Genomic DNA, 18,374 nt, shown 5'->3' with positions numbered 1-18,374 from the left:
TAAAAAAAAAAAAAAAACAAATCACAATAGGTGTAATTTGATTCTTTTGCACCAAAGTTATTGCGTCTACAAACCAGGGGAAAGATTTATGTAAATTTTTTTTACTAGCAATGGCGGCGATCTGCGATTTTTAGCGGGACTGCCACATTGCGGCGGACAGATCGGACCCCTAACTGACATTTTTGACACTTTTGGGGGGAACCAGTGACATTACTATAGTAATCAGTGCTAAAAATATGCACTGTTACTGTACTAATGACACTGGCAGGGAAGGGGTTAACACAGTAAGTGATCAAGGGTTAAATGTGTACCTAGGGGAGTGTTTCTAACTGTATGGGGGTGTGACTTGTAAAAAGACCATAGAGACCTGTGATCCTATATAGAAGGATCACAGGCGCTCTGTGATCATTCCAGGGAGAAGAACGGTCAGCTGTGTTTACAACAGCCGACCGTCCTCTCTCAGCGGGGAACGATCGCGGGTGTCAGGCGGAGCCGCCTGCCCCGCGCATCGGAGTCGCCACTGACGAGTGGGGGCGGGGGCGCGCGCACTTGCCCCCTAGATGCAGGCACGTGACCGTATGTCGGTTCGCGCAGGAGGGCCGCCCTGCCGCAGGCGGTCGGAAAATGGATTAAATTCATTATTTTCCTCAAAATTCTACAAACAATTCCCCATAATGACAACTTGAAAGTCGTTTGTTTGAAAACTTTGCATTTTTTTTTAAATAAATTTGCATTTTTTTTTTTAATAAATTTGCAAATTTATTTAAAAAAAAAAAAAAAATGCACAATTAAAAAAAAAAAAAAAAAATAAAAAAAAAATTCCCCATGTATACAAATATCACAGCCTTTGCCATGACACCCAAAATGAGTTCAGGTGCATCCTGCTTCCACTGATCATCCTTTAGATCAGGGATCATCAAACTACGACCCTCCAGCTGTTGCAGAACTACACATCCCATGAGGCATTGTAAAACTCTGACATTCACAGACCGGACTAGACATGATGGGAATTGTAGTTCCAGAACTGGAGGGCCGTAGTTTGAAGACCCCTGCTTTAGATGTTTCTACAACTTGATTGGAGTCCACCTGTGGCAAACTCAGTTGATTGGACGTGACTTGGAAAAGCACACACCTGTCTATATAAGGTCCCACAGTTAACAGTGCATGTCAGAGCACAAACCAAGCCATGAAGTCCAAGGAATTGTCTGTAGACCTCCGAGACAGGATTGCATGGAGTTTGGAACCACCACCAAAAGACCCTGCATGTCTCCCCTGAATGTAATGTAATTCAATGCACATTGTACTGCATTACATTCTTTCCTAGCCTTGATGGCTGGAGAAACAGTCAACGGGGGACCCGGAAGTGGCATCTTTCATGTCACTTCCGGATCAGCAACTAGAAGGGGAGGAGAGCAGATGTGTGTCCGTTCTCCTCCCTTCCCTCTACCTAAGCGGAGCCCCAAATACATGGCGGGCGCGGGGGGGGGGGGGGGGGGAGCGGTGCTAGCACGCAATTGTCACCTTGGCGACCTGGCGCCTGGGCTTTGTCAAGCCCGGTTCTAATCCCTCTCCACTCTATCCAAACCTAAAAAAAAAAAGTTTTGTTCTTCATTGCAATTACTTTAACCGCTTCCCCCCTGCTCACTGTGCTGCTACTGCGGCACAGTGGCTCGATAACGTCTGACGACGTAGACCTACGTCACCAGACATTCCCTTCTCTCGCCGCCGGAGGCTCGCACCAGCTGTTTCCAGTCACAGCGGGAGTCGGGCCAGGGGAGGAGCGGCGGTGATCGCCGCTGCTCTTCCCCGGTCGTCGGGGAATCTAGTTTAGAGATCCGCCCGCTTGTGTAAACAGAGCGGGCGGATCTCCTAAGGAGTGACAGATTGCAGGGTTCAGCATAGCTGAACATGCGATCTGTCCCTGTGTCACTCAGTCACCTCCCCCCCACACAGGTTAGTAAGCACCAGGCATACATTAACCCCTCCCTCTCCAATAAAATTAACCCCTTCCCTGCTAGTGTCACTTTTATAGTAACAGTGCATATTTATAGCACTGATTACTGCAGTAATGTCACTGGTAACCCCAAAAGTGTCAAAAATTTCAGTCAAGGGTCCGATCTGTCCGCCGCAATGTCGCAGTCCCACAAAAAAAAAAAAAAAAAAACACAACACACACAACTAAGGGCTCTTTCACACGGTCCGCCTCCGCAGGCGGATCCATGTTGCTCAGCGGGGATCGATCCGCGATCCCCGCTGAGCCGGGCGGATGACAGCTTGCAGAGCGGAGAGGGAGGTGTCTCAGCCCCCGCTGCCCTCTATGGGGGATCGGAGGAGAGCGGACCGCTTGTCCGCTCTCATCAGATCCGCTCCGATTACTCAACGGATGGAAAAATAGGGTTTCCATCCGTCCAGATTTCAGCACAGGATCGGATGCGGATGGCAGCGGGTGTCAGCGGAGGTGACCTCCGCTGACACCCGCTGCCCCATAGAGCTGCATGGAGGATCCGATCAGATCCGCCTAAAAAACTGACAGGCGGATCTGATCGGACCGCCCGTGTGAAAGAGCCCTTAGTTAGTAAACGCAATAACTTTTGCGTAAACCAATCAAAATACGCTTATTGTTATTTGTTTTACCAAACAAAGGTAGCAGAAAACAAATTGGCCAAAAATTTAAAAAAAAATTTGATTTTTACATTTTTTTGGGGGGAATTTCATATAAAAAAAAATGTTAAAAATATTATTTTTTCAAAATAAACGCTCTTTTTTTGTTTATAGCACAAAAAGTAAAAATCGCACAGGTGATCAAATACCACCAAAAGAAAGCGCCGTTTGTGGGAAAAAAAGGAGGTAAATTTTGTTTGGGTACGGCGTCGCACAACCGCGCAATTGTCAGTTAAAGTCGCACAGCGCCGAATCGCAAAAAGTGGCCTGGATGGAAGACAGCAAAATCCTCCGGTGGTAAAGTGGTTAAAATTTGGACTTTTACTCCCTAATGTCACATTGTATTATGGAGGGGTCATCCAGGAAGCGGCCATACTGGATTGTCTTCGGAGTTGGAGAACAGAAGAATGTAGGAAGACTGGATGGACAGGACTCTGGGGACAGCACAACCAAGATTGTAGAGGCCGGAGAGGCCGCAGAAATAACCGAGAACCCAAAACAGAACTTCACATCCAGCTTTCTCAAGGAGGGATCCTCTTTATCCTTTAATAGGGTCTTGGCAGTGCAGGAGAACCTGGACTGTTCTGTGCCACATCAGGGGGTCAGCCAATGCGGGTCACATGAAGGAGGAACTCATGACAGGAAGCCCTGGGAGGACGGCCAAATCCACACCGACCAACTTGGTTGAGGCTCCTGCTGATCTAGCTACTGACTCATACGGAGTTAATAAGTAGCCACAATGTAAATGATGGGTGGACGGTGCTGCCGAAAGCTGGGTGAGGCCCATAAACAGAGTGACAGCGGGAAATGAGCACCACAATAAAAGGTCCGTTAAAGTGACCCCAGAGGCAGCCCATACCAACGAACATTGACAGCTGTACTTTTGGCATCCGTCCTACTGTTCTACTTATCGATGTGTATATAAAAATACCAAAAGAGTACATAAAGGGCCCTTTAAATGTCCCACGTGCTAATGAGAGACCAACATATACTCACGAGAACGGCCCTCCTCGTCAGTGTTGGGGGTAACGAGTTACAAAGTAACTGATTACAGTAACTACATTACTTTTTTTGGTAACGAAGTAACGTAACTAGTTACAATACTAATATTGGTAACTACACTACTTTACTAGGATATAGGAGCGTGCTTTCCTGCGTTACCCAAGCCGTGCGATACAAATCGATATTTGGAAGAATAGAGAGGGATGAAGTTTATGACTTTTTGTTGCACTTTATGTTTTATTCTGTTTTTTCAGGTTTTGTTCTCATGTTTCCCAAAGCCTGTGTTTATACAATAAACTCTATGCAGAAAGAGTGTCATGTATCTTCTTCTACACGGTCAATTAAGAAAGAGGAAAGTAAAGTAATAAGTAGTGAAGTTACTTTTCAAATGCAGTAACTAGTAAAGTAATCTCGTTACAATTTACAGAACTAATAACTAGTAACTAGTTACATTTTTTGAGTAACTACCCCAAACGCTGCTCCTCATCCGGCCTCACGAGAACGGACCCTCCTCATCCGGCCTCACGAGAACGGACCCTCCTCATCCGGCCTCACGAGAACGGACCTCCTTAACTGCTGCCGGCACCTCAAGAGACTAAGCCTCCTCGACCGCCGGCATCGACGTAGACTAACCCTCCTTAATCACATCACGGAACCAAATCTCTTCAACCGGAGTCATCGCCTCATGGGACTGACCCTCATCCACTGCCGGCATCGTCGTCTCACGGGACCGACCCTCATCCATCTCACGAGACTGAGCCTCCTTGACTGCCGGCTTCGCCTCACGAGACTGAGCATCCTCAACCGCTGGTGTCATATTACGGGGCCGACCCTCCTTGACCGCCGGCGTCATCTCACAGGATCGACCCTCCTCGACCGGCGCCGTCAACTCAAAGGATCGACCCTCCTCGACCGGCGCCGTCAACTCAAAGGATCGACCCTCCTCGACCAGCGCCGTCGTATCACGGGACCGACCCTCCTCCACCGCCAGGGTCGTCTCACGGGACCGACCCTCCTCCACCACCAGGGTCGTCTCACGAAACCGACCCTCCTCCACCGCCAGGGTCGTCTCACGAAACCGACCCTCCTCCACCGCCAGGGTCGTCTCACGAAACCGACCCTCCTCCACCGCCAGGGTCGTCTCACGAAACCGACCCTCCTCCACCGCCAGGGTCGTCTCACGAAACCGACCCTCCTCCACCGCCAGGGTCGTCTCACGAAACCGACCCTCCTCCACCGCCAGGGTCGTCTCACGAAACCGACCCTCCTCCACCGCCTGGGGTCGTCTCACGAAACTGACCCTCCTCCACCGCCAGGGTCACCTTATGAATGGGACTCCCTTTGACAGCCAGGGTCATCTCAGGAGACTGACCCTCCTTGGCCACCAGGGTCATCACACATGACTGACCCCTTCTAAACACCTGGGTTGTCAAATGTGACCAATTGCCACAATATGTCCAGTTTTGAGGACAATTTACAAGCAGTTTTTTTTCTCCCTTTCATAGATGTGCAAATAAGAGTGTAGGATGCAGCTTCTGTCAAACGCAGCCTTGTCGGGGGCCCCAAGGGCCAAACATCTGGAGGATATTAAGAACATTTGTGCTGGATGATTCAGAGAGCCGTTTTTGCTCCTTTACTGAACACAGGATATCTACTTCAGGATGGCGAGTCACTGAGTACTCCACCCAGAAACAACTTCCCAGCAACCCATAGAACGGGCAACAAGCCCCCCCCCCCCCCCAACATAGGCAGCTCCTTCACCTTGGGGGTGTTGGTGGCTCAATCAGCACTGAACGTTTTCTTGAATTCTGGTAACACTCACATTGCAGGAGTTCCCTACAACCCTCATGGAGGACTATTACTGCCACCTCGACCAGTTAGAGGCGGAGTCTGTCATACCGCAAGGGGGTGCTTTAAAAAAAAAAAAAAAGGTGATAATCAGTCCGGATCCCCTGTCCACATGATTTTCACTATTTTAAGGACTTCAAATTTTCACAGACTGTTCACTTCCCCTTGAACTGGGTGCAACAAACGTATTTCCCTCGGAGGGAGAATACAGGGAGACTTCCTTCCAGATGGCACCATCAGGTCCGGCCCGATTTCTTACACTCTTCTCTTCCCATTTCCTCTGCTCCACCCTTCCTGGGGAAAAGTCGGAATTCTCGACAGAAGAGTGTAAATATTCTGCTGAGATTTACAAACAGGAAACGCGAGGCAGCAAAGGTTCTCGAATGAATGAGAATAGTCCTGGCTCTGCATCTTCCCCCCACCCCAGGTCAGTGCGGGCCGCCTGACCGGCACTACGCAAGAGCCAACAACCAATGTGACAACACAACCATGAATCAGGAAATAGATTCCCAGCAGTGACAACAGCCATCATACATGTGGACCGCCGAAATCCTTCACCAGGAGATCCCACACACTGAAGGAAGTCTGTCCCCGAGTACATATACTTCCATCATACAATCATACACAGTGGGCAAAATAATGGGCATCAAAGAAATGAAGGGTATATCATTTTTATCATAGGTGTATATTCAATGAGAGGCAGAATATCAACCAAAAATCCAGAAAAAAAACAATGATACAAATGTTATAAATTGAGTGAAATAAGTATTTGATCCCCAAGCAAAACATGACTTAGTAGTTGGTGGAGAAATCGTTGTTGGCAATCACAGAGGTCGGACGTTTCTTGTAGTTGGTGACCAGGTTTGCACAAATCTCAGGAGGGATTTTTGTCCTCTCTTCTTTACAGATCTTCTCTAAATCCATAACCACTTAAGCCCTGGAAGATTTTACCCCCTTCCTGATCAAGGCCTATTTTGCGATTCGGCACTGCGTGACTTTAACGGACAATTGCGCGGTCGTGCGACGCTGTACCCAAATAACCACTTTACGTCTGCCTGCAGTAATATTACTGCGGCAGAGTGGCTCGTTATCGTCTGACGACGTAGTACTACGTCGTCAGACACTCCCCTTTCTCGGCGCCGGAGGCTCGCTCCCGCTGTATTCAGTCACAGCGGGAGTCGGGCCAGGGGAGGAGCAGCGGCGATTGCCGCTGCTCTTCCCCGATCGTCGGGGATCTAGTGTGGAGATCCGCCTGCTTGTGTAAACAGAGCGGGCGGATCTCCCAAGTGACAGGCAGGGTCAGATTGCAGGGTTCAGCGTAGCTCAACATGTGATCTGTCCCTGTGTCACCTCCCCCCACATGTCAGTAAGCACCAGGCATACATTAACCCCTCCCTCTCCAATAAAGTTAACCCCTTCCCTGCCAGTGTCATTTTTACAGTAACAGTGCATATATATAGCACTGATTACTGCAGTAATGTCACTGGTACCCCCAAAAGTGTCAAAAATGTCAGTCAAGGGTCCGATCTGTCCGCCGCAATGTCGCAGTCCAGCAAAAAAAAAAAAAAAAAAAAAAAAAAAAAAACACCAAAAATGACAGAAATCTTTCCCTTTGTTAGTAAACATAATAACTTTTGCGCAAACCAATCAAAATACGCTTATTGTGAATTTTTTTACCAAAAATATGTAGCAGAAAAATTGGCCAAAAATTTAAAAAAATTTTGATTTTTACATTTTTTTGGGGGGGGGGATTTCATATAAAAAAAAAATGTGAAAAATATTGTTGTTTTTTCAAAATTTACGCTACTTTTTTGTTTATAGCGCAAAAAGTAAAAATCGCACAGGTGATCAAATACCACCAAAAGAAAGCTCTGTTTGTGGGGAAAAAAAAAAAAAAAAGGACAAATTTCGTTTGGGTATGGCGTCGCACGACCGCGCAATTGTCAGTTAAAGTTGCAGTGCCGAATCGCAAAAAGTGGCCTGGACGTAAGACAGCAAAATCCTCCGGTGGTAAAGTGGATAAAATTGGCGTCCTTTTTTTCCCCACAAACAGAGCTTTCTTTTGGTGGTATTTGATCACCTGTGCGATTTTTTGATCATGCGCTATAAACAAAAAAAGAGCGACAATTTTGCAAAAAAAAACAATATTTTTCACATTATTTTTTATATGAAATACCCCAAAAAAAATGTAAAAATCGAAATTTTACATTTTAGGCCAAGTAGTAATGGCGGCGATCTGCGATTTTTTTGCGGGACTGCGACATTGCGGCGGACAGATTGGACCCCTGACTGACATTTTTGACACTTTTGGGGGTACCAGTGACATTACTACAGTAATCAGTGCTATATATATGCACTGTTACTGTAAAAATGACACTGGCAGGGAAGGGGTTAACTTTATTGGGGAAGGAGGGGTTAAGTGTGTCCCTAGGGGCGTGCTTCTAACTGTGATTGGATGTGGCTTTTCATGTAACAGCAGAGATATACGATCCTACATAGCAGGACCGTATGATCTCTGCTGTTACACAGGGGAGAATGACAGGCGGCTTTGTTTACATCAGCCGCCTGCCTTTCTCCTGATGTAACCGACGATCGCGAGTGAGCAAGTTAAAGTGACAGGACTGATCTATGTAGCACATGAGCACCTACTGTAGCCAGTCTGTGGGAGGCAGAATTATTGTTGGTTGGTAGGGGATCAAATACTTATTTTACTCCCCGAACTGCAACTTAATTTATAACATTTGTGTCATGTGGTTTTTCTGGATTTTTGGTTGATATTCTGTCTTTATCATATAAAATACACCTATGATAAAAAATGATAGACCCTTCATTTCTTTGTAAGTGGGCAAACCTACGAAATCTGCAGAGGAACAAATATTTTTTGCCACTGTAGAAGCACATCCACCTATACAAAGTGTAACTACTGTACAGTATGTGCAAAACCTATTTAAATATAATCGTATACGAAAAAAAAATATATGGAGACCAAAGTCCTGAACACCCTCCTGTAAGCAGATATTAACCCTTTCCGCCAACTGTACAAATATATACGGCCTCAGTTGGTCTTTATCTGTAAGGCTACATACACTGTATTACCAAAAGTATTGGGACGCCTGCCTTTACACGCACATGAACTTTAATGGCATCCCAGTCTTAGTCCGTAGGGTTCAATATTGAGTTGGCCCACCCTCTGCAGCTATAACAGCTTCAACTCTTCTGGGAAGGCTGTCCACAAGGTTTAGGAGTGCGTCTATGGCAGTGATGGCAAACGTTGGCACCCCAGATGTTTTGGAACTACATTTCCCATGATGCTCAACTGCACTGCAGAGTGCATGAACATCATGGGAAATGTAGTTCCAATAGCCACCGAGTAACCTGGAAGGGACGTCATGAGGACGCTTCCGGGTTACTACATTGGAGACCCGATCACAGCTGAATCCGGCTTTGTTCGGGACTCCAACCAGCCGGTGGATGTTCCGGGTGAGTACTCGGGTCTCCTAGTGGGACAGAAGACCAGGATAGAGCCGCAAAAAGCGGAGGAGGGGGGGGGCGTCCCCTTCCGCTTGCTGGGATAACGGCCGAGTGGCTCCCGAGCCGCATCGGCTGTTATTTTCTGAAAGCCGACCGCTGGCTCTAAAGAACGGTAATGGGGTGATGCCTGCAGCTGCATATCATCCCACTACAACCACTTCTCCAAGCTGACGGACAGGGATGGGGAAGGGAACAGGGACCGGGAACAGGGACCAGGGATGGGAACAGGGACCAGGGATGGGAACAGGGACCGGGAACAGGGACCGGGAACAGGGACCGGGAACAGGGACCGGGAACAGGGACCGGGAACAGGAAGTGGTTAAGCACAGTAAGACTGCATTCACACTTCAGTGTTTTGAATGGTGGGCAGATTTGCAGCGATTCTGACCGCGATTTCAAAGCGCCGAGGTGTAAATCACAAAATCGCAGAACGTACATTTGAGACGCCATTCATTTAAATGGCACCTAAAAATCGCAGGGGTGGTTTTGCCGCGATTGCAGCGGGATTCATTGCCCAGACTATGTGAAGTATGTCACCCAAAAAAGTAGCTCCTGAACTTTTTGTCGGGCGACGAGCTTCACGTGATACCGGTTGCTGCAATTTATTGCGTGTATGTTGTTTGTCGCTGTTGCACGGGTGTGCGCAATTTTAAAGCATGACTTGTTTGGTATCTATTTACTCGGTGTAACATCATCTTTGAAATTTAAAAAAAAAAAAAAATTGGGCAATGTATTGTGTTTTTGTGCATTAAAAAAATAAATAAATGGATTCTTTCCCCAAAATTTGCGTTTGAAAAATAGCTGTGTGTGACATAATAAAATTGCAAAAGCCACCAATGTATTCTCTAGGGTCTCTGCTTTTGAAGGAGATGTACTGTACATCTAAAGATCACAGGGGGGGGGAAGTTCAGTCTGCACTCCTGTGACCCGTTTTCAGCAGACAGCGGGCTGAATTCCGCTCTCTGCAGACGTCGGTCCAGGAACCGCATCATCACTACCACGGAGTCGGGATCTGTTGAGAGCCCCTAGTCGGCGGCTCCCGCCCCTCCACAGCCCAGCACTCCAGAAGGCAAGAAGGGAGCAGAGAGCGGTGACTGACAGTCAGCAGCTCTCTGCTCGGGGAGCTGTCAGAACCGAGTGATCGGCGGTGTTCGATCGCTCAGCTCTCAGTGTAGAGGTGCCGGGGGCCAGATGCAGCATTCACCTAGGTAAGTATAAATGTGCGATAACCCAAAACCCCATACCTCTCTTTAAAAAAAATAAATTATTATATATATATACACACACACATACATACATACATACACACTATATTATATATACGCGTGTATATACATATGTGTGTGTATATACATACACACACATACATACATACATACATACACATATACATATACATATATATATATATATATATATATATATATATATATATATATATATATATATATATATATATATATATATATATATATATATATATATATATATATATATACGTAGAGCTGCAGCCTTGTAGCAGTAAGATTGCTGTAGGTCGGTCAGCAAGCGGTTAATAACTATTTATAGAAGTGAACATAAAAAACTTGGGCTTCCCTTTTTATTCTATATTAGGAAAGTATTTGATGAGAGATCACACACCGATACATTGTATGGGGGACACACTTACTTATATATGATTGTTAAAAAAATTTGTCACACTTTATAGAGAGGGGGGGGGGGGAAATAGAAGAGAGAGCACGGATTATTGTGAACATTTCCCTCAATCATACACAGGGGCCACCGCCCCCCCCCCGCCATCATACACAGGGGCCACCGCCCCCCCCCCGCCATCATACACAGGGGCCACCGCCCCCCCCCCCGCCATCATACACAGGGGCCACCGCCCCCCCCCCGCCATCATACACAGGGGCCACCGCCCCCCCCCCCCGCCATCATACACAGGGGCCACCGCCCCCCCCCCCGCCATCATACACAGGGGCCACCGCCCCCCCCCCCCCGCCATCATACACAGGGGCCACCGCCCCCCCCCCCCGCCATCATACACAGGATCCCCGCCCCCCCCCCCGCCATCATACACAGGGGCCACCGCCCCCCCGCCATCATACACAGGGGCCACCGCCCCCCCCGCCATCATACACAGGGGCCACCGCCCAACCCCGCCATCATACACAGGGGCCACCGCCCAACCCCGCCATCATACACAGGGGCCACCGCCCCCCCCCCCCGCCATCATACACAGGGGCCACCGCCCAACCCCGCCATCATACACAGGGGCCACCGCCCCCCCCCCCCCCGCCATCATACACAGGGGCCACCGCCCCCCCCCCCCCCGCCATCATACACAGGGGCCACCGCCCCCCCCCCCCCCCCCGCCCATCATACACAGGGGCCACCGCCCCCCCCCCCGCCATCATACACAGGGATCCCCGCCCCCCCCCGCCATCATACACAGGGGCCACCGCCCCCCCGCCATCATACACAGGGGCCACCGCCCCCCGCCATCATACACAGGGGCCACCGCCCAACCCCGCCATCATACACAGGGGCCACCGCCCAACCCCGCCATCATACACAGGGGCCACCGCCCAACCCCGCCATCATACACAGGGGCCACCGCCCCCCCCCCCCGCCATCATACACAGGGGCCACCGCCCAACCCCGCCATCATACACAGGGGCCACCGCCCCCCCCCCCCCGCCATCATACACAGGTGCCACCGACCCCCCCCCCCCCCCTTCCATCATACACAGGGGCCACTGCCTCCCCCCTTCCATCATACACAGGGGCCACCGCCCCCCCCCCATCACCAGGGGATCCCACACATCGGAGGAAGCCAGTCTGCCATCCCCTTGGCCCCCCCATGTTAGGCTATAGAAGGCTCCAGAACAATGTATCTTCAATCACCTGATATAATAATGTTTCCATGTTTTTTTTTTTTTATGGAATTTCATACTCTGAACTGCAGATTCACAATCTGATGAGTGACTGCATATCAGGCAGTACAGTCAGCACCAAGGCTAGATGAGTGCTGAGATAAGATCAGTCAGACGCACACTAACATGGTTGGAGCAGTGAAGTGCAGTCACCGTGCATCAGTGCAGGAAGAGGAGACCATATGGGGGAATGCACCCCCCCCCCCACTCACAGTACACAGACATTGGGGGGGGGGGGGGGGGGGCTCCATACATGACACCGCTGATCTGATTCACATATTTATCGGCAGACATGGCAGCAATGTTTTCCACTACAGGATTTCTAGACAGGAAGTGATCTGTGCGCTGCAGGAATTATTCCCCCAATACAGCACCTTCATCCTGAACACTACTATGGGGGGGAGAGAAGTAGGGGGTATGGGGGGGGAGAGAAGTAGGGGGTATGGGGGGGGAGAGAAGTAGGGGGTACGAGGGGGAGAAAAGTAGGGGGTACGAGGGGAGAAAAGTAGGGGGTACGAGGGGGAGAAAAGTAGGGGGTACGAGGGGGAGAAAAGTAGGGGGTACGAGGGGGAGAAAAGTAGGGGGTACGAGGGGGAGAAAAGTAGGGGGTACGAGGGGGAGAAAAGTAGGGGGTACGAGGGGGAGAAAAGTAGGGGGTACGAGGGGGAGAAAAGTAGGGGGTACGAGGGGGAGAAAAGTAGGGGGTACGAGGGGGAGAAAAGTAGGGGGTACGAGGGGGAGAAAAGTAGGGGGTACGAGGGGGAGAAAAGTAGGGGGTACGGGGGGAGAGAGAAGTAGGGGGTACGGGGGGGGGAGAGAGAGAAGTAGGGGGTACGGGGGAGAGAGAAGTAGGGGGTACGGGGGAGAGAGAAGTAGGGGGTACGGGGGGAGAGAGAAGTAGGGGGTACGGGGGGAGAGAGAAGTAGGGGGTACGGGGGAGAGAGAAGTAGGGGGTACGGGGGGAGGGGGAGAAAAGTAGGGGGTACGGGGGGGGGAGGGGGAGAAAAGTAGGGGGTATGGAGGGGGAGAGAAGAAAAGTAGGGGGTATGGAGGGGGGAGAAAAGTAGGGGGTATGGGGGGGGAGGAGAAAGTAGGGGGTATGGGGGATGGGGGGAGAGAGAAGTAGGGGTACGGGGGGAGGGGGAAGAAAAGTAGGGGGTACGGGGGGGGGAGGGGGAGAAAAGTAGGGGTACGGGGGGGGGAGGGGAGAAAGTAGGGGGTATGGAGGGGGAGAGAAGTAGGGGGTATTGGGGGGGGGAAGAAGTAGGGGTATTTGGGGGGGGGGAGAAGTAGGGGGTATTTGGGGGGGGGAGAGAAGTAGGGGGTATTTGGGGGGGGGAGAGAAGTAGGGGGTATGGGGGGGAGAGAAGTAGGGGGTATTTGGGGGGGGGGGAGAGAAGTAGGGGGTATGGGGGGGAGAGAAGTAGGGGGATGGGGGGGAGAGAAGTAGGGGGTATTGGGGGGGGGGGAGAGAAGTAGGGGGTATGGGGGGGGGGGGAGAGAAGTAGGGGGTATGGGGGGGGGGAGAGAAGGGGGTGGGGGGGGGAGAGAAGTAGGGGGTATGGGGGGAGAGAAGTAGGGGGTATTGGGGGGGGGAGAGAAGTAGGGGGTATGGGGGGAGAGAAGTAGGGGGTTATTGGGAGGGGGGAGAGAAGTAGGGGTATGGGGGGGAGAGAAGTAGGGGGTATGGAGGGGGGGGGGAGAGAAGTAGGGGGTATGGGGGAGAGAGAAGTAGGGGGTATGGGGGAGAGAGAAGTAGGGGGTATGCTCTCTCAGCACCTCTCCCCCCTTTGGGGGCATATGGAGTGTATATAGGTATATAGGAGGTTGGTGCCTTCTCTCTCTCTCTAGTATTGGGTGGTATAGAGTAGTTATGTATGTGGGAGGGGTAGTGTAGGTGTTGGGGGAGGTGTATTGTAGGTGGAGGGTGGGGTAGCATAGGTAGGTATTGGGGGAGGTGTATTGTTATTGTAGGTGTGGGGTAGTAGTGTAGGTAGGTATGAGGGGGGCTGGGGAGGTGAACTGTAGGTGGGTGTGTATTTTAAGTCAGTATTGGGGAGGTGTAGTGTAGACAGCTATTAGGGAGGTGTATTGTAGGTCGGTAAGTATTGGGGAAGATGTATTGTAGGTGGGTATTGGGGGAGGTGTACTGTAGGTGAGTATGGGGGGGGGGGGGGGGGAGTATTGTAGATCAGTATGGTATGTAGTTGGGGGGGTGAATTGTAGATCAGTAGGTATTAGGGATGGCGATATGTATGAGGGATGTATTCTCTCCCGGTGACAATCCTGTGTATTGCGGTGATCTATCCGGTTTATATGGATTATTGATCGGTAATATCGGCTGTATTGGATGAAGCGCATTTATATAATTATTGGTGAGATTTAAAGATTAGCTACTTTGTATTCCTCTATTCCCCGGGTGAGAATCCGGATCGGTCCGGTTATGGGATGTATTCATGATTGGAAGGTTTGGGGAACGTCCAACCATGTACATATTTTTATTAAAGTCTCAAACATTTTTTGCTGCGGGAGGTGGCGGAGGTGTCCTGTAGGTCGGTATGCGTAGGTGGTGTCCTGTGGATCAGGTGGTCGTGGGGGAGGTGTCCTGTAGATCGGGTGGTAGGGTGTTCTGTGGATGGGGGGGGTCCTGTAAATCAGAAGGCCGAGAGGTGTATTGTAGATTGGGAGGTGGTGGAGGTGCCCTGTAGGTCAGTATGCGAGGGAGGTGCCCTGTAGGTCAGTATGCGAGGGAGGTGCCCTGTAGGTCAGTATGCGAGGGAGGTGCCCTGTAGGTCAGTATGCGAGGGAGGTGCCCTGTAGGTCAGTATGCGAGGGAGGTGCCCTGTAGATTGGGGGGCGGTGGAAGTGTCCTGTAGATCGGAAAGTGGTGGTGTCCTGTAGGTCGGTATGCGAGGGAGGCGTCATGTAGAATGGAAGGTGGTGGTGGGGGAAGTGAATTGTAGATCAGGAGGTGAAGGTGTCCTGTAGGTCAGGAGGTAGGGTGTTCTGTGGATGGGGGGGGGTGTTCTGTAGGTCATCCACAAGGAAGGTGTCCTGTAGATTGGGAGGTGGTGGTAGGAGAAGTTTATGGCAGATCAGGTGGTGGAGGTATCCTGTAGGTCAGTATGCGAAGGAGGTGTCCTGTAGGTCGAGAGGAAGGTGTCCTGTAGATCCGAAGATAGGGTGTTCTGTGGGTCGGGGGGTTCGGTATTGTAGATCGGTAGGGGGGGGTTCCTGTAGATCGTAGGTGGGGGTAGGTGCGTGTGTGTGTGGGGGGGGGGTGTATTGAAGACCGGCAGGTGGGGTATGTTTCCTGTAGATTGGTAGATGGAAGAGGTGTATTGTAGATCAGGGAGGTGTATCATAGACCGGTCGGTAGCGTGGTTGGGGGGTTCCAGTGGATTGGTAGACTGGGAGATGTGCATTGTAGATCAGTCGGTAGCATGGTTGGAGTTTCCTGTAGATCGGTAGGTGGAGAGGTGTATTGTAGATCTGGAGGAAGCGTATTGTAGACCGGTAGGTGTGGGGGGTCCTGTAGATCGCTAGGTGGGGAGGTGTATTGTAGATTGGTCGGTAGCATGGTTCGGGGGGTTCCTGTAGATCGGTGGGGGGAAGGTGTATTTTAGATCTGGGGAGGCGTATTGTAGACCAGTAGGTGGTGTGTGGGGGGTCCTGTAGATCGGTGGGTGTATTGTAGATCTGGGGGAAGGTGTATTGTAGACCGTTTGGTAGCGTGGTTCCTCTAGATTGTTTGGTATCGCGGTTGGGGGGTTCCTTTAGATGGGGGGAGTTGTATTGTAGATCTAGAGGAGTTGTATTGTAGATCGGTTGGTAGCGTGGTTGGGGGGTTCCTGTAGATTGGTAGGTGTATTGTAGATCTGAGAGAGGCGTTTTGCAGACCGGTAGATGGTGTGTCGGGGGTCCCTTAGATCGGTAGGTGTATTGTAGATCTGGGGGAGGTGTATTGTAGATCGATCAGTAGGGTGATTGGGGGGTACCTGTAGATCGGTAGGTGGGGACTCGGGGAGGTGTATTGTAGATGTGGGGGGGAGGTGTATTGTAGACCTGGGGGAGGTGTATTGGAGATCTAGGGGGGAAAATGTATTGGAGATCGTTTGGTAACGTGGTTCCTCTAGATTGTTTGGTATCACGGTAGGAGGCTCCTGTAGATGGGGGGAGTTGTATTGTAGATCTGGGGGAGTTGTATTGTAGATCGGTTGGTAGCGTGGTTGGGAGGTTCCTGTAGCTCGGTAGGTGGGGAGGTGTATTGTAGATCTGAGGGAGGCGTTTTGCAGACCGGTAGATGGTGTGTTAGGGGGGTCCCTAAGACCGGTAGGTGTATTGTAGATAGGTCAGTAGGGTGGTTGGGGGGTACCTGTAGATCAGTAGGTGGGGACTCAGGGAGGTGTAGTGTAGATCTTCGGGGGGAAGGTGTACTGGAGATCTTGGGGGGAAGGTGTACTGGAGATCTTGGGGGGAAGGTGTACTGGAGATCTTGGGGGGAGGAGGTGTACTGGAGATCTTGGGGGGAGGAGGTGTACTGGAGATCTTGGGGGAGGTGTATCGTAGATCTTGGGGGGAGGTGTATCGTAGATCTGAGGGGGGAGGTGTATCGTAGATCTGAGGGGGGAGGTGTATTGTAGATCTTCGGGGGAAGTGTATTGGATATCTAGGGGGAGGTGTATCGTAGATCTTGGGGGGGGTGTATTGTAGATCTGGGGGGAGGAGTATTGTAGATCAGTACCTCCTCGGCGTGCTTCCTGAGCGCCTTCTCCCGCTCGTACTGGGTAATGAGCTGCTCGTTGTCCTCCCGGAGAAGCTCCAGCTCGGCCTCCTGCTCATGTCTCTCCGTACAGGCCGCCTCCAGGTTCTCCAGCACGGCCACCACCAGCGGCATCAACTCCTTCACCGACTCCTCCTCATAGCGGCCGATCAGCCGCTCCATCTCCCGGTATATGGAGGCCGCCAGAGCGGAGACCCGCTCCGACATGGAGGCCCCGGCCTCCTCCTGATAAACCAATCCGTCCTCCAGCTCCATCACCGACACCGACCGGGACCGCCACCACCGTGACGTCACCCAACCCCGCCGGACCCGGAGCCGCCCATCGCACCGCCCACAAATCCTACTCCCGCCCCTTACCAGCCAATACAAGGGATAGCCCCGCCCATTTCCTTCATACGCCCCGCCTCCCTTCCCTGTCCCTGCATTCTCCCATGGAATACTCCCCGCCTCTCCCAGGGATAGCTCCACCCCCCTGTACTCCTTCCTTCTTATTCTCCGCCCCCTGCCGGGTCATCCATCCTCTTGCTCCTCCTCTTCCCAAGAGAACTCCTCCTCCTTAAAGGAACACCCCACCTCCATCCCTCTAATCTTCCAGGGACATTCCTCCTCCGCCTTCATTCCAGATTAGCTCCTCCTCTTCAAGGAGCAACACCACCCCCCTCTCCTGGAGGACCTCCCCCCAACATGCTGGAGAAAAACATCACATGACACCACACCGAGCTCTGCACTGCATCCGAGAAATACCGGAAATCCCCGAACATGGAGCTTCAATGTCCCCTCCATACCCATCTCCTTCCATTATCAGGAGGCTCCTCCCCCAATACAACCTGATCTGTGTCACTGCCCCGCCCACCAACCTGCCTTAAAGGACCACTACACCCCAAAACCCCACCCCCTTCTATTACAACCAATACCTGCTCTGTGTCACTGCCCCGCCCACCAACCTGCCTTAAAGGACCACTACACCCCAAAACCCCACCCCCTTACTATTACAACCAATTCCTGATCTGCGTCACTGCCCCGCCCACCAACCTGCCTTAAAGGAACACTACACCCCAAAACCCCACCCCCTTACAACCAATTCCTGCTCTGTGTCACTGCCCCACCCACCAACAAGCCTTAAAAGACCACTACATCCCAAAACCCCACCCCCTTACAACCAATTCCTGATCTGCGTCACTGCCCCACCCACCAACCTACCTTAAAGGAGCGCTACACCCCAAATTCCCACCCCCTTCTATTACAACCAATACCTGCTCTGTGTCACTGCCCCACCAACCAGCAAGCCTTAAAGGAACACTATACCCCAAAAGCTAAAATATACTTTTTCATATGAGAGAGGGCAATCTGACACCCCACCCTCCTTCTATTTTGTAACCAATTCCTGCTCTGTGTCACTGCCCCGCCCACCAAAGTGCATTAAAAGAATCACTACACCCCAAAACCCCATCCCCCTTCCATTACAACCAGATCATGCTGTGTAATTTCTCCGCCCACCAAAGAGCCTTAAAGGACCGCTACACCTCAATACCCCCATCCCCTTTCATCACAAGCAAATCCTGCTCTGTCACTGCCCCGCCCACCAACAAGACTTCAAGGATCACTACACCCCA

At 51.1% G+C, this 18,374-nt stretch overlaps 1 protein-coding gene across 3 annotated transcripts in view; it reads right to left on the bottom strand.

The window, feature by feature from the left end:
* The window catches only part of SPAG9 (sperm associated antigen 9), a 125,689-nt gene extending 108,628 nt beyond the window's left edge, over positions 1–17,061 (bottom strand). For all 3 annotated transcript variants that reach the window (XM_082272420.1, XM_082272422.1, XM_082272421.1), the window contains exon 1: positions 16,723–17,061. In XM_082272420.1, coding sequence (XP_082128546.1) covers positions 16,723–17,016 — 294 coding nt within the window. In that variant the 5' untranslated portion in view covers positions 17,017–17,061. The remainder of the gene's footprint in view (positions 1–16,722) is intronic.
* Between the last annotated feature and the right edge of the window lie 1,313 nt (positions 17,062–18,374).

This window comes from Pelophylax lessonae, assembly GCF_965119305.1.
Source record: "Pelophylax lessonae genome assembly, chromosome: 11".
Taxonomy (NCBI): Eukaryota; Metazoa; Chordata; class Amphibia; order Anura; family Ranidae; genus Pelophylax; species Pelophylax lessonae.
Note: the sequence above shows the minus strand (reverse complement) of the source record. Positions and strands in the feature narration are given on the sequence as shown.